Raw genomic sequence first — 21,131 nt, forward strand, 5'->3', positions numbered from 1 at the left:
TGAATTGTGTATATACTGCATGAGTACAGGATAAATCAAGTGTCCGGGTTGTTGGAAAGCAATGAACAGTGGCCCCAGAAAAGCTGTGCAGTGTGAGATATATACTGTACACCATGATACAGTGCAGAGCTCCTGTCAATAGTGCAAAACCTTTAAGCATACGCAGGGTCTAGTCAGAGGACTTGATCGATTTATTCCCCTTATTAACTTTCACTCACTGTAGCATTTTTCCTAAACCAATACAACTATCTAAAATCCCACTGCATTACTTAGATTCCAAGCAAATCTACCTCCTTTATATGGACATTTGTGTGGACTTGCAGTAAAGTTTCATCTTAGTCAAGGACTCCTTAGACTAGAAGAGTTACATTAACATGTTAGAATATTGACAAAGCATGTCATCTGTCGATGGATACTGGCTGATTTGATTATTTCATCACCAACATTAGTGCCAATGAATAATCGATTTCCTTTTTATACTCAATATGACCCTCAATAAAAGGTTTAATATTCTGCCAGTAATGCCTTTCCAAGACTGGAAAGGAATGAGCCAGATATGAGCCTGTAACTTCTCTCCCTAACCATTGTAGACAGCTATGAGTCTTACAACAATGTATGAGATAAACACTCTATAGTTCGACTAAACACGATTGTACAAATATCTTTGTATTTATCTTGGTGCCCCCTGATTATGGTGCATGGCTCGGGAAATGCCCATGTATTTCAAACCTGTGTGGCCAGTTACCGACTAGTCTGATGATTCACTCGACTTTCCCAATCGCAGTCCTCCTGAGGAGTTAAATGCTTTGTTTATGTGGCAGAGACAGTGTTTTTCTGTTATGCTGAAAAAATAACCTCCCTCTCTCTCTCTCTCCTCTCTCTCTCTCTCTTTCCCTCTCCCCCTCTCTCTCTCTCTTTCCCTCCCTCTCTCTCTCTATCTCTCAGTGCTGGCGGTCCTCGCACAATCTGGTGAGCATCTGATTGTTATTTAGGCCACGACTGTTATCACGCTAAAACAGTGAGCTGGAGCCGGAGAGCTCTGTAAAGAAACCCAGAGAGGTCTAAATGGAGACGGTGAGTGACAGGAGGACAGAGAGGCTGTAATCACCGGGCCCTGTGGTGGACATGGAGCCTGTTCCTCACCAGCGCGCTGACAGGGCCCCGGGGGACGGCCAAGTCGCACAGACCCTGAGGAGAAAGCTGTCCTTAGTTAGGGCCTGAACTGGGTCCCAAATTATGTTACCAATGGATCTTGTCCTAGAATATGAATAAACACTCCCCGGACGCCAAATTACAAATCTTTTGATTGCGTGGCATTTATGAGAATTAGTTTGGGACACAACAAGTGTCATTGATTCCTTATCGTGCTATTGATTTGGAGGTCTTGATGCCTCCATCCTTTCAATTCCTAGTTTAGACAAAAGTAGAAGAACCTAACATGACATTATGGATGCGTCTTGGTTCCCAAATGAATGGGTGTCAAAGAATGTGTCACAGCAATGCTATCTAGAATCTGTGTGTATGGGCCATGGATGTATTAATAGAATATGTATGCTATGGGCAGAAGTTGTTTGTTGCTGTTACCAATTTCTTTCTTGAATCTCTGGGCCTTGCATGTTGGCTATTCTCCTGGCTGGTTGGTCCCCGTGTCCTCACATAGACTTGAACAGGAGACTGTCTTTGATCAGGACGCGTGCCCAGTACGTGCTCCCTCAGCGAAGGCCTGGTTGCGTTTCCTCCAGAGGGCAGTGTTTCTACAAAGGAGCCTCAATCCTTCAGCACTCAAAACTGTGATTTGGGGATGGCAACAATTCGACCTGTCTCTCACTCTGTCTAAACTATTTTTATTCAAACCAGATAGTGGATGTGGACTGGACTTGGTTAGGCACATAAAATCCGGAGAATTTTGAGATTGGCAGGAGAATATATAAATCATTAAATAGGGTTTCTTTCATAGTGTAGGCCTAACTGTAGCCTATAACTCTTTTGTACAGCGCTTTGGGTTCTAGATGTGCTTAATCAATTCGATTTTTATTAGGCTATTATTATTTTTATTATTAATATTATTGTTGTTGTTGTTATTATTATTATTAGGCTATGCTTATAAACTGCCGACGTCAATTAAACTGAATAGGTTGTAGGTTAATATACCTACCTTTATCAAATTAGGCTATGTTTTACACAGATTTAATCAAAATATTAAAGCCTTTTAATATTCCATTAATCTGGACTTTCCTGTAAGGGGTGTGGTACAGGAAAACCGCGTCCTCCAACACATTCCAAAAGAACCCACTTCAAACACACCGGAATACTTCTGAGACACGTCTGTGAATCATGAAGGGGAATGTGAAGAGATTCCAGGAACAGTCGGATGGAGATGATGCGCTCTCACCTCCTGTTTCTGAATGAATCTGGCAGCGCCGGACCCCTCCCACTTTGTGTAAGCACTTTAATTGTTAGGTTTGACGAAACCGGTGGCTACTTAAATAGGGTGCACGCCTCTCGCACGGTTGGAATTGGTCAACTTGTCCCAGAGAGCATCTCCGACGTTTCCCCGCAGTCGACCGATAAGGATGCAGGTGTCTCTAGCGCTCCTCGTCTCCAGCTCAGTGCTGCTGCTGCTCCAGGGATGTTGTACCGCGGTGCGAGGATGGAGGGTACTAAAAAACGATGCTACGGAGAACATACCCGAGTACGTTGAAGACGTACCGCCGCCAGAGGAGCCAATACAGACATCTAGTAATAATACTATGAATAGGGCAAAACACGGAGGAAGGAGATCTGCAAACACAGCCTCGTATAGTGAGTATTTCTTTACAAAAATGTTTTCTGTTAATATTTAAAATAGTGAATGTATTGAGCTTGTCCATAATATGGTAGACTATTGTGCAATGTTTGGAAATTGAAAGGATTTCGGCAAAATGGAAGTGTTCAACATTTTTAAAGCCACTTGGGTCATGTTGACGAGACATTTATAATTATCCTGCTCAAATTACCCCAAATATTTAAACGAAGAAGGCCCTTGACGTAGCATGAACTGTTTGTTTATTTATCGATTTCAAACGGAAAGAAAACAAAAGATTTGAGATGCAGTGGTATTAGGCGACTACAGTAAATCCAAAACATGCACTTTTGCGCAATAGTGCTGTGCGTCACTGTGCGCGCTCACACGCATGCTTAAAACAAACTTCAACTATAATTGTGCACTCGTGTCAGTTTGATTCGTTAAATAATCGCAACATTATTATTAAGGTAATTGAAAGGTAGGTTTTTGTGGAAAGGTCAATATCGTCTGTAAGCTATCGTGTCTGTGGGTGTTAATTACGCCCACCCAAGACCAGACACCTGGAAATAGAGGTTCTTCCCAGAGATGGTGGATCTCCCTGGCTCTTTTTTTTTGATACATTTTATCTGTTCAGCAGTTTAGCTTAGTCTAGACTGTAGGCTTCAGCCTAAAGTTGAGTATCACATTCAAATATAGGCTTGTGGTTTCATGCTTACACTGATGTGGTAGCTTACACCAAGAAAATATCTGTGGGCTCACAATGTCCTATTTTCCCCTCTTTTATACAATTAGTTAAAGCCTGACTATGTAACAACTATCTAATTGTAACAACATGTCTCCACAATAGAAAATGCCGGGGTTTGATCTGGGGGGATTTCTTCAGGGTATTTGGCAATTGCTTTTTAAATGCAACACTGCTTTAGAGAATGACTCCCACCTGTGGCTGGTCAGGCTTATGCTATAGTCATGCTTGAGTGAAGTATCAACCATGCTTCATGAATTCAACATGCACTGTACAATATTCCCACAGTTTTGCCTCAATCTGATCATGTCCGCTCGTTAAATAATATAGTGGTTGTTATTAGACTAGTATAAGGAAAACTGAGCTGCTATATTAGAGTTATTCAAACTGTTATCAGATTTGTTTTAAGGGGATCTTCCTCTACAGGTTCAGCAAAAATAATTTGAGAAATAAAATGTGCATAGCTAGAGTGTAAGAATATTTGTCAAACCCATTTTCAAAACCCTCACAAAACAACAGCAAACCACACAGTGGGGTCAGACAAACATGTATTTGTCTAATCTCCTCTCATGTGTCTCAGAATAAATATCCCTGTGTCTCACTGAGCAGTCTGTCGGGTTAAGGTTCTGAGCAGTCTATCGGGTTAAGGTTCTGAGCAGTCTGTCGGGTTAAGGTTCTGAGCAGTCTATCGGGTTAAGGTTCTGAGTAGTCTATCGGGTTAAGGTTCCGAGCAGTCTATCGGGTTAAGGTTCTGAGCAGTCTATCGGGTTAAGGTTCTGAGCAGTCTATCGGGTTAAGGTGCTGAGCAGTCTATCGGGTTATGGTGTTGAGCAGTCTATCGGGTTATGGTGTTGAGCAGTCTATCGGGTTAAGGTTCTGAGCAGTCTATCGGGTTAAGGTTCTGAGCAGTCTGTCGGGTTAAGGTTCTGAGCAGTCTATCGGGTTAAGGTTCTGAACAGTCTATCGGGTTGAGGTTCTGAGCAGTCTATCGGGTTAAGGTTCTGAGCAGTCTATCGGGTTAAGGTGCTGAGCAGTCTATCGGGTTATGGTGTTGAGCAGTCTGTCGGGTTAAGGTTCTGAGCAGTCTATAGGGTTAAGGTTCTGAGCAGTCTATCGGGTTAAGGTTCTGAGCAGTCTATGGTTAAGGTTCTGAGCAGTCTATCGGGTTATGGTGTTGAGCAGTCTATCGGGTTAAGGTGCTGAGCAGTCTATCGGGTTATGGAGTGTGACACAAGTCCACGTTGGTCTATCCGTCTCTCCCAGTAGGGTGCCGAGTTTTCCCATGGTCCTACTGGGGTCACGGCAGAGATGCTGACCTCTGCCTGGCTCCCCTCCAGGTCCCTCCCTGGGGTGGAGTCTCAGTGAGAGGGAGGACAGCCCTTCTGCTGTGGCCACAGAACAGCACAAGATCAGGTTCTCTCAGCCCAGAAAAAAAAGGAAGTCATCCCACATAAATCCTTTGTTCACCCTTTTTGCAAAGAAAGCCACAGAAGGAAACAGATCCCTCTTAGAGTGTATCGTTTCTTAACGGACACTTCCTCTGCTATTTAACACGCCACTTGTAAAAAGAGGACGATAACTCCTACATATGACTGTTTGTTAATAGGTCTTAAGCGAGATATTGGATAACCAGTTACTCTCTGAATATGCTCTCTCAAATCACTTTGGCCAATGTCTAATATTGTCAAACGGTGCATTAGCCTACTAAATGAAAATAGTTGTGTCATTTATTTGGAGCCACCGATCCTCACATCTCTTTCCTGAGGCTGACCCATTGTGTACTCCAGTTTTTTGTTCCAACTTAAATCTCCATTAGATTTGACTGAGTTCTTTAATGATACACTCTTCTGGCTTTGCTATCAGCTGATTGCTGCCAGCTGTAATTCTATGTCTGGCCTCGTCGCCCAAAACCAGATCAGATTGCGCATCAAAGTCTGTGTTGAATCTCATAGGGTGAGCCCTGCAAATATTGATATTAGGATCGAATGTATAGAATCTACATCACGTCCACATGTTATTACAGTTAGTAAATGTCGCTTGGGGGAAGAGTTCTGAGATTGAGATCTGTTTGTCAGATTCTTAATGCTATGCTTTGCTGAATAATGCAACCAACGAGTTAATGGAACATTTTACATGAATTAGAATCTGATTCCTCTCAGATTTGCAGGTCAGCTATATTAATGTAGAAACAAGATCTTACTTCAAATGAATTACAGTACGGACATTGGAAACTCGAGACTAGTTCTGGTTGACACAAACATCATTTTGACAAGTTTGGCACTCATTCTGCACTAAGACACAACTGCAGTTGTCGGATAGTCAAAGTGAAGATGGTGGTGTGTGGGGGTTGTTTTGTGGAGCGAGTCCAGAGGTGTAACCCCGATACCCTCTCTCTCCACCCCGCTGTCCTAGGTGTCTCGGAGCTGAGTTGCAGAGAGCTGCGCTCCACGCGCTACATCACGGACGGGTCCTGCCGCAGCGCCAAGCCGGTGAAGGAGCTGGTCTGCTCGGGCCAGTGCATGCCGGCCCACCTCCTCCCCAACTCCATCGTTCGCGGCAAGTGGTGGCGGGGCAGCTCGTCCGATTACCGCTGCGTCCCCGCCCACTCCCGGAGCCAGCGGGTGCAGCTGCAGTGTCCCAACGGCAACAGCCGGACTTACAAAATCCGCGCGGTCACCTCCTGCAAGTGTAAGCGCTACAGCCGCCACCACAACCAATCAGAGCCCAAGGAGGCGCCGAAGCCGCGACGCAACAGGAAGCAGACCCGATTGGCCGCCCAGGGCCGGAACGACACGCCCACACTGCTGGGCAACTCGTACTGAGGATGCCAATCACCTCCGATACAGGGACAGAGACTAAAGCACACTCGCTCACACACTCACACACACACACACACACACACACACACGCACGCACACACACACACACACACACACAAAAACACGCGTCATTACACACATCCAACACGACTTCTTCACTGGAAACAGGGGAAGCAGAGACGTATCAACAAAAGGGATCTGTAAACTGTTTGTTGGACTGATTTGAAATGAAATGTGTGTTTATCACCAGACAGGCACTACAGTATACATATTGCAGCCATTTAGAAAAGAAAAAAAGAAAATCGGAACTTTTTATTTGCATGACGAAATGAGGGAAGACAGAGAATGTCAAGCGATACCACGTGATTGGCCGGAAAACCTGAGTTGAGTCTCCAGCGCAAGTTCACAAGAACGTCTTGTTATGGTTCCCTTGGACTCTTGACATTCTTGATAGAATTCAGTCTAGCGCGGTGAGAGGTGACCCAACCCCTCAAACCCACCTGTGAAAACATCCAGTGGACACACCACAGGGCTTGTTAAAGGTGAAAGGTGTATCTTAGCTCCAACCGGCTGTAATCCATCTCCGTGAGGCTGGATGTAGGAGAGCACATGGCAGCCCAAGGGGCCCTCGGGCTCCGGAGGTGGCCTGCTGACAGGCCTGAGAGGCCCCGGCCTTCACCACAGAGCAGGCAGCCCTCTGACAGGCTGGGGAGCACCTCGCTCACCAGGACACTCCCACAGCGCCCCCCTGCTCCCTAGCAGCCTTACAGGACCTGTCAGCTCACTAGCTAGGGCTCTCCCCCAATGGAGGCAGAGAGAGAGAGGCAGAGAGAGAGAGAGGCAGAGAGAGAGGGAGGCAGAGAGAGAGGGAGGCAGAGAGAGAGGGAGGCAGAGAGAGAGGGAGGCAGAGAGAGAGAGGCAGAGAGAGAGGGAGGCAGAGAAAGAGGGAGGCAGAGAGAGAGAGAGGCAGAGAGAGAGGGAGGCAGAGAGAGAGGGAGGCAGAGAGAGAGAGAGGCAGAGAGAGAGAGGGAGGCAGAGAGAGAGAGGGAGGCAGAGAGAGAGGGAGGCAGAGAGAGAAAGAGTGAGAGAGAAGACACTGGGCATTCCACCGACTCGTCTTAATTACCAAATTAGTCCATTCCTGTGTTTAGGATTCGAGTCATAAAAAGCCATTTCCTCTAGACAGTTGGTTCCTGTTTGTTGGAATCACACAAAAAAGATCCACATGTGGTGGAGGCACCAGTAATTGTGCCGGTTGTGTTAACCTTGGGGCAGAGCATTCTCTGGGTAGTACATCCCAAATTGGAAACCGTTTGTACAGTAACTGCAAATAGCATTGGCTATCATTTAGCCATAAACCATCTATTGTTAAAAATGAATTCTTGCATTGCCTGCTGATATCCCACAGGACACAAACAAAGGAAATTGTATTTGGGATCCCAGGTCTGACGACTGTTGACAACACAGCCCCTTTCTCAGCCTTGCCATAGACTTGCCTGTATTTAATGATGTAATATTCAAACATTTCCACGTATTGTCCGCAAATCTGTTGTTTTCTCATATATTGCTTCCTGATTTTGGTTTTCTAAACTGTACTGACAATGTTTGCTTCTTTTCCAATCGTGTGTTTGAAATAGCAACTGGAAGTGATTGTGTCGTGTACAGTAACCAGAGCTGCCATGTAATAGCCTGATTGTACATATTGTACCTGTGTGGTCTTTTGAAGTGGCGCCCTCGCAAGACAGGGCGCTACGAAGAGGGCGGGGAACTTACAGACTCAAAGAAGGACTGTTACAACAAATGAACTGCATATTTATTTTTTATTTCCACATTTAAATTATTTATGCAACTTTTTGTAGTAAATGATAGCCATTATTGTCGTATAGAGTGATAGTGACTTTCAAACCAAATGAAATAATGTACAGTACATCCATAAAGTAAAGGCAGATATATTTGAAAGACTGTGTTTGTTATCATTCTTTGGACTGAGTGCTTTGACGTTCGTCTTTGGACAGCTGATCTCTCAACGAGCGCCGTATAAACAAATCTAAGAAAATAATAGGGAGCTGAGGTTTTCCTGTTTCGAATGTCTGTTTGGGTTGGGGTACATCATGTCAGGAGAGGAAGGGGAGATGTTATAACGTGAGATGTTAGGGGTTTCCGTCACAACAGCAACATTGCTTTGTTCCGTGAGGTGGATTCGAGCCACAGCCGTCATTCAACCCCTCTCTCTCTCTGCCTCGCCTCTCTCCAGGCCTGAGGATTCAGATGTTGAAATAGCTCAAACACGTCTTTCTTCGCGTTATCTTCAGGCCCTCTGTGTGTTTGCCATATCTGGAGCACATTTCAATACTATATCTATTCACTCAAACTTGGACTCCCAGACAACCATGAGTTACTGGATCCACGCACTAAAAAAGCCCAAAGCAGTGTTTTATTGTTTTTATTATACAAGTTTTATTGTCAAACGTAATGTTTAACCATCTTCACTCACACATTATACTGGCTAAGACTATATGGCTCTTTTGAGGACTAAACAAACTTTAGTGTAAACACGAAACAGGGCCCAGTGGAAAATATTTCTGAGATGAGTGAGTGCTCGATCGTCTTTAGCTGTGCCAATGGCAAACAATTGGTATTTAGTTTCACTACATCATCCAGAACAGTCACTCATTATGTTGTTCGCAAGCTATACCCAAGAGAAACCAGACATGCCATGCTTTTACTCAAGTTGCTTGCATGGAAACAAGTTTCCCAGCGATTCAAGAACACGCACCTAAGCGCGGAGCGTGAGTACTGCCTGAATGTATTGATGCTGACAAAGCATCTGTCCCGCTGTACTGCGTTCGCACAGGTCATTACTTCAGAACAGCCTGGCGCTGACCCTTGCAGGCGTGGGGAATACAGGGGTACACAGGAGGTCAAGCTCCATCCAGTCCCATGAATGTGTAACGCATTTACAGTCATTTAACTAGCCCGCCATATGAGTGTCATCGATGAGTTTTTTTTTTACGCCAGGTGCAAAAACTCTACAGGGACCCAAGCCAATTAAAAGAGCATGAGGCAGGCTAGGATTCAGTAGGCCTACACACAAATCAACTTTAGGGGGTTCATAGATAGTTCCTGATTGCCTCATGGATGTACAATATTTATAGAACTGACAGAGTTTTATAATACCTATAAATGATGACTGGTTCCCATGTCTCAATGGTGCTGAAATTCTGATGGAAAAAGGAAAATATTATAGAATATTCTGTCCAAAACGACTTTCAAGAAGCACTCTGTGGAGAGTTTGTTTTAAGCTCACCTTTCAACTGTCAGCTTCTCAAGCTTATCCATATGTTCCCGAGCGCGAGGGCCCGAGCTCTCAACACACCGGAGTCCACTCTGCATTGCGCCGTGTCAGCAAGTTTACGTCTGCTGACTGGAGAGGAAGACGCACGTAAACTTCAAGATGGTGCCCTCGCAAACGCATGTTTACAAGGCCTCCCCTCTTTGATGTCACAGAACGGAATGGTAAGATATCCCATTTCAACTGCACCCCACATTATTGTTTAACTTGTGCCAGAATGTGCTTTAGAAAAGGCTACCACTTGAAGGACTTAGACACTGTCAACACAGACCCCACTGATGTCTTGCCAGAGGGGAATGAAACAGATTGTATGTCACCATATAAAGATGCTCGACTGATAGTCATGCCTGCCAGTTCTTCTCCTTGCTACAACCAGCCAGCCAGTCTCTTCTGGTGACTAGGCCTACTTATAGGACTGCGTGAAAATGAACGAAGACAGCACGTGAAACCCTTTGGCACATTCAAATCAGCCAGAGGCCAATCCCCGAGAACAATCTTTAACATATTATGTTTCCTGGTTGTCTGCCTGCTCAATTGCTTAACAACCTCGCCAGCTTTCCAACGGGTTTTTAACCGAGGAGAGACATGTTTACCGAGCACAGAACATTGTAAATGCAATACATGATATTCGGACCGTGAGGATTCCACGAACCCGAGATGCCGCTACACGATGCCCCGGTAGTTTCACCTCCGCGTCCCCCAGTCGACGTTCTCCGGGTAGCGGATATTATTTCTCAAGTCCGACACATATGGGCTCTGACGGATGTGCTCATAGACGGATGTTTGCGCACCGTAGACCACTCCCTTATCGGGTCACGACGAGCGCTAATAGCTTAAAACAAATCGAAACCAGAAGAGCCGTTTGGCGCCGAGTCCGGTGGAACACGGACAGCGCAAGTCGAACTGATTCCTCGGTGGTCAGTCGCTGGGAGCGGCGGATTGGGTTTCCGAGAGCCGAAGGAGTCACGCTCAACGGGGGGAAGGGGAAGCCGGGGGTCAGAGCAGAGGCGAGACCATGTCCTCACATGTTAGCTTCAACGCACACATGCACCGCGCAGCGGTTAGCGTGGTCAGCAATTACCATCAATGCTGGGTCAGGACTGTAAAGTGGCCGTACAACGGCCGGGGTCGTATATCCACGAGGAAAAAGCACGCTTGGTGAGTAGGAAGGGTTGTGAATGGGGTGTGGAAGGCAAATACTTCCAGAGATAGACGGTAGCACCACACGGGTCAAGAACCCGCAATGAGGCACGTAAGTCACAGCCGGGGGGCGCGCATGTGGAGAGAGGAGAGTCGGCCATATGTGGTCCTAACCCTAACCCTAACAGGAGGTGGAGAGGGGTGTAAACGGGATCGACAACAGACATATTCTAAACGTCCACAGCAAACAATTAAGAGCCAGCGCCGCCCTGAGGAAGGAGAAACTCTCAGCATTCGGTCTTTGAATAAAACCGAAAGCCAAATGAAAATATGAACGCAATTCAATCCAAATAAATACGCGTCGGCCCCACAACCACGGGCGGACGGGCGCGGTGTAGAGGGTGGGTTTCCAGAGGATTTTTTGAGGTTACCGCACCTTCTCCTTTGCTCAACGCGGACCGTGCCATCTGGGTGTTGAGTCACGGGCCTCCGACAGGGCTTTGTGTAAAAAAAATAAAAAAATAAAATTACGACGTGTCCAATCCAAACAGACACCCTTCACACTCTCTCTGTTCCACCAACAAACACATGCCAGGAAATAAAGGCCCATATGTCTGGCCCTGCATCTGGAGTGTGTGTGTGTGTGGGGGGGGGGGGGGGGGCAGGGTAGGTAAAGGCTGCCTAACATGTGTGATGCCACAGCCTTGAGTGATTACAATGTAATTGTCATCCAACCACGCATGGGGGGATGGAGGTTCATGAACAGGTGGTTAAGGTAGGTAGGGTTAATTACTCTGAACATAAGAGCAATCACATCTGTCAGTATGCACTAACACATTTCTTCCCTTGACCCTTTTCCATTGCCACGGTGACGCGAAAGAAGTCATACGGTTATATAAACGCACTCCAAGACTATTCAAACTTGACGTAGCTTTAATCTGCCCACCAAATGTTCTTGAGGGGAGCTTCTAGCAGGTTAAGAATGTCATACGAGGCTCACCCCTCCCAGGCCAAAGGGAGGAATTGTTTAGTAATAATTGCCTGTTTTCATCATCTCCAAAATATGTCTGTCCCACTCGATGACACTGAGGCTCCTATCAGCAGGGTCGCGTCCAGATGGGGGCGGAGGAAAACGGACTGGTTTCACTTACTGAGGAACAGCCAGAATTTTCAGGTTTGCCACAGACTTTTCCTCTCCCTCTCTTAGATACACACACACACACACACATACAGTACACACACACACATACAGTAAACATACACATACAGTAAACATACACACACATACAGTATAGTACACACACACACACATACAGTAAACATACACATACAGTAAACATACACACACATATAGTACACACACACACACACACACACACACACACACACACACAGTACACATATAGTACACACACACACACATACACACACGCATAACCACCTGCATGCATAAATTCACACACATACAGTAAAGTGTTTACAATACTGTATGTGCACGCACACACGCACGCACGCACACACACACACACACGTGCATGCATGTTTTTCATAAGTCAATTGGACTGTGTAGACAGGGCAAATTATAAATCAGATAAAACATTGTTAAAGCTTGCTTGGTTTAGAGCACGGAGAAACAATTAAATCAGGGATACTTGAAACGGGAGCAGAATATTTGACAGGGTGGTACAGTAGACATGGCATGTTAGGGATTACATGGCTCATGAGTAAAAGATTTACAGTAGGCAGTCGTTTATAACAGAAAGAGTTGACATTATTCAAATCAATTCCTTTGATGTCATCACTGCCCCTGTTTGGATTATTGATGGATTCATTGTTGGGTCCACACCAGAACATAACATGACACTCCCTTCCACTTCTCACCACGTTTACAGGCATGGCAGCTGATTCTGATCATGACAGAGCCCTCTGGATTGAAGTTGGCCGATGACGACACACTTTTGTCCAGGACTTTAATAAGTCTCTGTGGCATTACCTCACCACTCAGCGCACAGGCCTCAAAGTCCCGGGTCCTCACTTCACATGCCACGTCCCACGTCAGTGCCAGTCTATTGGCTCTGGGATCGTCCACAGCCCCGAGAGGGATACCCAAAGACCACAAACACCGGCATTGCAAAACAGTCCTGAGCCCCTTAGAGATTAGACGTAAACACTGGCGGTTTGCTTCCCAGAACAACAATTTGCCGTGAGAGTTAACGTCCGATTCTTCAGACAGACTGGTGCCTTTGAGTGCCCCCTTCCATTATAGGGTGACCAAAGCCATTCTTCTTACTCAACTTAATATTATTCTTTCGATCACACACAACCTGCTTTATGATCAAGAACCACATGGAAGCTGTTTTAATTTTGGGCCCATTGGTTATTCTGATTAGACAGTCCCCCCCCCCCCCCCCCCCCCTTCAATCAACAGCAACGCAATCAGCCAAAAGTGCAGTATAAATTGCTTCCTCACCATGTGGCCCTCGGCGCATGGCCCTGGAGAGGTCTGAGGGAGATATCTACAGAATCTCCCAGGCTTAGGAAAGTTTAAGATGAGGATCAATTCAACTCTCCACAAACCCTTATCAGATAATGCAGAGCCTCTGGAATTGCTTGAGCAATCCACTCACGATACATCTCCTTCCCAACCCTGCTGTGATGTTGACAGACCGTACTTAAGAGGGAGTTGTGTGACGCTAAGTATCCCAGAATCCCATCCAGGTGAAGTTCACAGACTCCATTTTGGAGTGTTATGAATTATCCCGATTGAGTGAGGCCGGCCAGGCCATATTTTGCTGTGAAACTCATATTTGCTTTCAAAGCTGTTTCAGTATAAACGTTTGTATTTATTTTAAATCAAAAGAACAATGTGTAGTTGAGCTAATTTCTCGAAAGACCCGCTCTGCTTCACACATGTGAATCATAGCTGGGCACATATTCCCAACGTCTAATTTCTCTCACTGAGAGAGTGTTGATGTTCCCCAACTCTCATGGTACAGTAGGATTGAGAACGGAGTGTAGCGGGGTTGAACCTGGCCAAGGGGGGATTAGCCATGTTATGACAGCTAAAGCTAAGAATGAATCCGAGAGAGTGCTTCTTGTCATGGCTCACGCTCCAGTACTGAGGACCGGCCAAAGCACAAAACTCTGAATCGTTCTCTTTTTCCATCAGCTCACTCTACCCTTGCTCTCTTTTCACAAGCACCCAGAGAAGAACCGTGTTTACCTGGTGTTGCCTCCGTGCTGTGTGCCAACAGCTCCCCCAGTCCACACACACGTCAGACATGCAATTGCCTTGTATTTTGTATGTCGCTCTTTCTTCCTTTTTATGTGTTATTTGTATTGTGAAGCGCTTTGTGCATTCGTGCTGTGAAAGGCGCTATATAAATAAAGTTTACTTACTTACTTACTTACTTACTTACATGCACTGTACATGTATATCTGACCCAGGAGGAAGGAACAAGGGGCAAACTGTCCATTTAATACCTCCACTGAGGAGAGAGATGATCCAAACAGATGCCTGGGCAGAAAAGCAGAGCAGAACGGGTAATTGGCTGCATCAGGAAGCCATACTGAGCTGGTGAGTGCAGTCTCAGTGCTTGAAGGTCGTCAATCATATAGGGACAGCTGTCACTGACTGGTTGAATGTTCTCAGGAAATTAAAATAAACTTTTTTTTATGTGCCATTAGACAAACAACAAACCCATTGCCATTTCAGTGATGGCCAATACCAGCGATAACCGATACAGCTACTGTACATCCTTCTTAAACATGGTTTAAGTTTTGGACATATGAAGGATTTTATAGAAAAATGAAATATTTGTTTGTAAAATGTTTTATTAAATTACATTTTGAGGAGTCACCGGGATTTGAACCTAGTACTTGATTTGCAGTAAAATGCTCTTCCAGTGAACTATATCCCCTTCTCATAAATGACGTTGTTAGTAAAAAAAAAAAAAAGTAAAAATAAATAAATAAAAATGAGTTTTTTTCCGATGCTTCAAATATACAGTACACAGACATTTCCCTCCCCATCGCTGTGATCGGAATAATAGAATAGTTTAGTCGAAAATCAGTCTTAAATACATCTGAACAGATAAAGTAAACTGATAAGATCACTGAGTTGCAATGTTACAATGTACATCATTCTTTACCCCGTGTTACAGGATTGGAGAAACACATGCTGTAAACAGTGTAGTTCTATGGTGGAATCTAGAATGATCCAAAAGCCATTGTAAAGCCCTGATGTGCCCGACTACCCAGAACTGCATAGTCCATGACCAGAACCCCAGAACCGCATAGTCCATGACCAGAACCCCAGAGGTTCCCAGTCAGAAGTGCCGACGGCCCACCCAGGACTAAACCCTGTTTCACACACCCACCCACTTCCTGGACCGAGTTTACCCAGGTCAGAGATTTACCACAGCCAGAGATTTAGCAGAGGTCAGTCCAACAGGACTTAACAGCGCTCACTAGAATCCCCGTCTTTGGATGAACATGATTCGAAGACCAGACAAAACCAAAAAAAAACAGTTGCGGTGGTCTGCATTACTTCCATTTCTGGAATGTCCATATTACAAACGGCCATCACTTCTCATTTCCAGCATAACAGTTACAGGCATGTAGTTCATTTCAATGTCAGGTGTTTTATTTTAGCTTTTTTTCATTCGTCCTCCATAATGACATTCACCGTGCTCTGCGCGGAGAGCTTTCTGGTCCCATAAATAATATTGAGGTACATGTGGCCCTGCCTGTTTCATCCATCACAGCGGAGGTTATGTTTGTAGAGCGGAGGGGAGCGAGGAGGCCGGAATCATCCGTGTTCCGACTAGCCAGTCCCTATGGGAAATTCCTTCAGCCATTAAACACCTCATGGCAGTTGGTTTGGACTGGTCCAGATGGACCAGAGATGACCACAAGCCTCCATAGGTTCCTTCTAGTCTGTGGGGACGCGTCAACAGGTTTTTCATTGAAAATGTATTGCGCTTCCAAGGCACTTAAATCTCCTGATATAAGAGCCATGGAGGGACAGCACATGCTTCGTTGGACTTCATGAGTGTTAATTCATCAGTGTAAAATCGAATGAAAGTACAGTTCTAGGGTAAAAACACATAACGCCACAGATTGAGGGCAGTTGCATGTCAGTCACATTGGCTAATAGGCTTCCATTCCTAGATTATTATTATTTTTGCATAAATTGCATAAATATCCCACCGTATTATGTTGATTATTCTAGAGTACACTATAAGTGAACAGTGCTACACTCTTAGATATATGGCAGCAATATTGCTAATGATCCCTAATGTAAGCCTAGATGATCTTTGAATACTACTGTATGAAGAGAAACTGTCTCTCAGTCGGACAGAGCATCTGGTTTTATCTAACCGTCTGGCCCAGCCAGCTCACAGTACTCACACTCATACCACTGACAGAACAATGTACTCCCACTAAGTCCTCATGTCTGTGGAACATCTCATTGAGCAAGGCTCAGGCTTAGTTGAATCTGAAGGGGGATCAGCGGGGTCCGTGCACTTATGGAGTGAGCCGTGGCAGGAACAGGGGACACCTGTGTAGTCGCAAAGACAACCTACCTGGCCAAGGCTTAGACTTATAGGAGAAGCTGTCAGAGGAGCAGGGCCTAGTTCCCAACGAATAACAGGCCCCAGAGCTAGGCTTTATAACGGGGCTGTCTATCTCACAGACATAATCAGGCCAGGTCAGCTTCTCATCTTCAGCCTGCTCTAAAAAAAATATTGGACCCCTACATTTTGGTTGGCTGGGTATATTTGGAGTGCTGGCGTTTAAACATCGAATCTTAAGTCAAATCAATGCCAACTGTCACAAACAGATCACAGGGACATTCGGTCCACGTCATCACAAAATCACTCAGAGCTGTTTATGTCTTTTCCAGAAGGGCAGCTTCTAGCTAATCATTCACACCTTCTCACAGTCCCTGCAGAAACCTTAGCTGTCACATGCTCTAGTTGCCAAACCCCCTTTAGTCATATGTGCAACACCAAGCTTCCTCATTCCACACCACTCTGGTATCTTTCTCACCGTCTCTCTCTCTGTCAAAATGTCAATGGCGCAGCTCTTATTCCAACATCTCCAACACCCCCACACCCAGCAACTGTCTGTCTGCCTGGTGTCTGCTGTCTTGCTGGGGGTTCACTATCTGGTGGGCCTCCCCGGGAACATAGCAGTCCTGGTGGCTGTGCAACATTGATAAGACAGGGACAACTTCACCCAGCAGTTGATTCTCACTTGGCCGGTTCTGCGTAGCTGGCCTCCTTCCCCATGTCCATGGATGTACTGTACGCCATATTGAACGTGCTAACCAGTGTTGCGCTCGCTACTCAAAAAATGTAATATATTACTTATTGCTTGTTATTCTTTTGAAAAGTAATATCGCTACTTTACTTATTACTCTCAGCCAAAAGTAACTACAGGTAGCTACTTTTGCAACAGCCAAAAGTAGCTAGTTACTTTTGTAATACAGTATATTACTTTTCCGTTGCACCGCTGTGTGAATGTTAGGGTAAACACAGCTAATGGCTTCAAAAAGTTTTTTCTGCAGCCTATTAATCCGACAGGCTACAGTAGATGAAAAGCACACCTACAAAGGTACTTTTTATTTATTTTACATTTTAGTTATTTTACAGTGAACTATGCATCCGGGTACTTTGCCACGTTTTGAGCACTTCACTGTAGAGTTCAGCTGACCAGAGCACTATGTTGGTGTACTTTGTAAACATGAGTCAGTTGCTCTTGAATTAGAGTATATTGCTAGATTCTGTAGGCCAAGAGGAATCCTATGATGTCCACCGCTAGAAATTTGGTTGAATTTGACTGCTGGATCAGTAAAACCGTTCTGATCGCTAATGTTGTTAGCATAAACAAACAAAGAAGAACATGGTGAGAATTAGCATCACGGCTAGTTTCTGTTTGGCAAGTCCCGTCTGAATGAGCTTGGTTAGACTAACGTTAGCAAGCCAGCTAGCTATCCATCTACTATTGTGTACAATGGAAGGGTGAACAATAGAATGCAACAAATCTGAAGAAATTTGCAGGACAGAACAAGACAGATTAATCTATTGACATAGCCAGGAGGGACCTCAGCTATTTCTGTGTAGCAGGTGTGTGTGCATCATGGGAAGTGTAGTCAGTCTACACCAAGCGATCCAAAAAACATTTTATTCTGTCTTTCTCTGTCTATGTCTGTCTCTGACTGCAGAAACAATCAAAATCGATAAACAATGACTCAGTGCCAATAACAATACAATGCAGCAAAAAACTTTTTTGATGAAAAAAATTGCAATGCGTTTTAATACAACGGTGCGAACCATACCACTAGAGGGCACTTTGTCACTTTATCTGCCTATGAAAATGTAATAAAAAGGACACTGGTGCCTCCTGCAATAAAATTACACCCAACACAAAGTCCTGAAAACGGGGATGGCTGGCTTTGCAAGTGAGGGAGAGGCAGAGCGGCTGTGTGTATGGGACATGGAGGCGGAGCGGAAAGAGAAAGTGCGTTTGAATCCAACAATCACACTCCTCTCTAAAATGATCATCCATGTTTAGGTCATTCAAAACGCTCCCGGACAAAAGTAACGCAGTAGCAAGCTTTTTTTGGGGGGCGAGTAACTGTAATATTTTATTACTGAAATTGTATTAGTAGCTTGTTACATATCTCCTTACTGAGGAAAGTCATATTATTACTGTGTACTTTATTACTACCCAACACCGGTGCTGACTGTGACCCTGATGAGTGTGCAGCGCTAGCTGCTAGCGCTAGCGCCAGGAGGTGGGCCAGGCTGAGCAGCACGGGTGAGAGGCTGCTGTTGCTGGCATTGTGTGGACGTTCTGGCACCTCTTGATTTACATGTTAAGCACTGGTGGAGTAAAAAATAAATATAAAAAGTTACTTGCATGTTCGATGGGAACCGAGAAGGGTGGAATGCATAACACTTATTCTATACCACATATTATACTACTTCAGTCTGCTAAACTTTTTCTTTTCTTCTTCTTCTCCTCCCCCTCTCTTCCCATGGTTAACCACACTTATGACATAAAGAACACGATTTTCAAGTAACACTGGTCAGTAAGTTGTATGGTAAGAATCTGAAGCATGACAAACCACAAGAGTGGTTTAAGGAGGGTTGGGAGCCACAACCTCTCCAGTCAGTCAGTCAGTCAGTCAGTCAGTCAGTCAGTCAGTCAGTCAGTCATACATGAAAACAATAGACCTTTTCTATTCAGGCGGCAAGTCCCGCCCCCCCCCCCTAGTTACTGTTGCTATGCCCCACAAGCTAAGTAAAAAAAAATGTCTACTGAACAGCACATAGGCTACCTGACGATTCTCTCAAGGATTCCTGAATGTTATTTGCCAAATGCCACTACTTTGTCTAAGAGAGTTCTACAGAAAGGTTTAAACTTTTTTACACAAGGATATATCCATGAGATTTGGATTTCGGACGGAGCAGGTGACAACATAAGAGTTGAGGCTAGGTGAGGAAGGCACAGACGCCTCACAAACTCTAGATTGAAACTCATCAGGACAAAACCATGGAGTCTTACTGCACATGTAAAGCAGGGTGAGTAAATTAGTGGCATCCATTCTTAGAAGATATGCCTGTGAGAATGATCTGTTAACTACTAGCTACGGGCTAATTAGCTACTGTACATCAAGCACCTAGTGCTAATGTTACTAGCTTCGTAGCTTTGTTCGGCGCTGTAAACTGATGTGTGGAGGGAGGTGTGTACGAGTATACGAGTATCGTACAGCTTGTTCTCTTATAACATTGTGGTACAGCAGCCTGGTTTTCTGTACGTTTTAAGAACCATTTTCTTCAAACTACTGTCTTATCTATGAACACAATGCGGGACAAGCTTTGTTTGTGGGACATCAGAGGCGTGGTCTTCAATCAAGCAACCTTATTGGTCATTATTCTCTGCGCGATTGACAAGTCAGAAAGGTCTATTGACTGGCTCTGAAGGAGTGGACTGTACTCTGTAATAATTGAAACCCATGGAGACATGGAAGAGAGTCAGTGGCAGTCTGTTTTAATTAATCAGGGAGAGGCTAGATCAAACAGACAGGACCACTCCCACAGCTGTGTAGGGTGGGGTCTGGCCAGTCGTTATTTGCAGAATCTTGGAGAAAGTTTGGAATTTGTGTCCCAAGGACCTGGGAGAGCAATGTTTGTTTCCAGACTTGTTATTGTGTTTTTTAATTTACATTTTAATAAAGTGATAAGTGATGATAACCACTGACTCGCATATCTGGATCCTGCTTCCCTCTCTTTGTTATTGAGGTTTATTAGCCAGATGCATGCATTAAACCTTGGGAATCGACAACGTCGGCCTGTGACTTTCAACACCTGCACTCCACTCCCTCATAAAACAACTCTGCCTCATTCCCAAAGATGACTTAAGGGCAAGTAAGGCTCTATCAGATCCCCACAGAGTTGAACTGGAGAACTCTCTGACTTGCTGACATTCAATATTCATCTGTTTACCGAAGGATCACCGTTGTCAAGGTTTTCTGAGGGACTCGGAGGACTTTGGAGTGACCTCATCACAATTACCGTAAGAAATGATCTTGAAGTAGCTGAAGGGACTTCTTGTGATGTCATAACGCTGTAACAAGCATGGCTGGTTTTAGATATGTACAAAACTACAATCAGTTTTAACAAACTATTTCCCTGTTTAAACACATATACATCATTCACTCACTCTAGATCAAAAAGACTGGGAACCTTTTCGTTGGCAGTTCCCTTCTTAGATTCACTCTTTAGCTACTGTAGCAAGGGAGATGTTATTGTATCTGATATCTTGTAGGGATGTTGTGTACATTTCGGTCACCTAACTACAGAGGCATTCATCTGTCTGTATCGCAGTTATCTCAAGAACTGGGAACTGTATGAAGTTGACATTCAGCAGACCGTATTGCTAAGGATCCAAGGCAGTGCAGTGAGTGTGTTGTACGGACGTCCTACCAAAACATTTGTGGACATACTCAAGATGGATGCGGGAGTGGGGACCGCCGATAACTGGACCGGGATAAGCCTAGTAAAGTCATTTCATTTAGTGCATCGGACTATAAAGGAGGGAATCTCTGTCTGTATGTATCAAGATTATCTTGAGAACCCGAAACTGTATGAAGTTAACAGGTTTATCGCTCATGACCCAAGGATGGGCAGTGCAGACTGTGTTGTTTGAATCAGTGGTTCTCAAGAAAGCTGCAAATATGGTTTGGATGAGTGATTGGCAACGGGCATTGCACTAGTTGCT

The 21,131-nt window shown here is 44.8% G+C and overlaps 1 protein-coding gene across 1 annotated transcript; it reads left to right on the forward strand.

Annotated features, from left to right (window-relative positions):
- Positions 1 to 2,573: 2,573 nt before the first annotated feature.
- sost (sclerostin) lies at positions 2,574 to 6,349 on the forward strand (the record flags this gene model as incomplete). The annotated part of the gene is made up of 2 exons (XM_084459865.1): positions 2,574 to 2,802; positions 5,940 to 6,349. The coding sequence occupies 2 exons, from the start codon at positions 2,574 to 2,576 to the stop codon at positions 6,347 to 6,349; spliced, it is 639 nt and encodes a 212-aa protein (XP_084315991.1).
- Between the last annotated feature and the right edge of the window lie 14,782 nt (positions 6,350 to 21,131).

The sequence above is a fragment of the Borostomias antarcticus genome (genome assembly GCF_949987555.1).
Source record: "Borostomias antarcticus genome assembly, chromosome: 29".
In the NCBI taxonomy this organism is placed as follows: Eukaryota; Metazoa; Chordata; class Actinopteri; order Stomiiformes; family Stomiidae; genus Borostomias; species Borostomias antarcticus.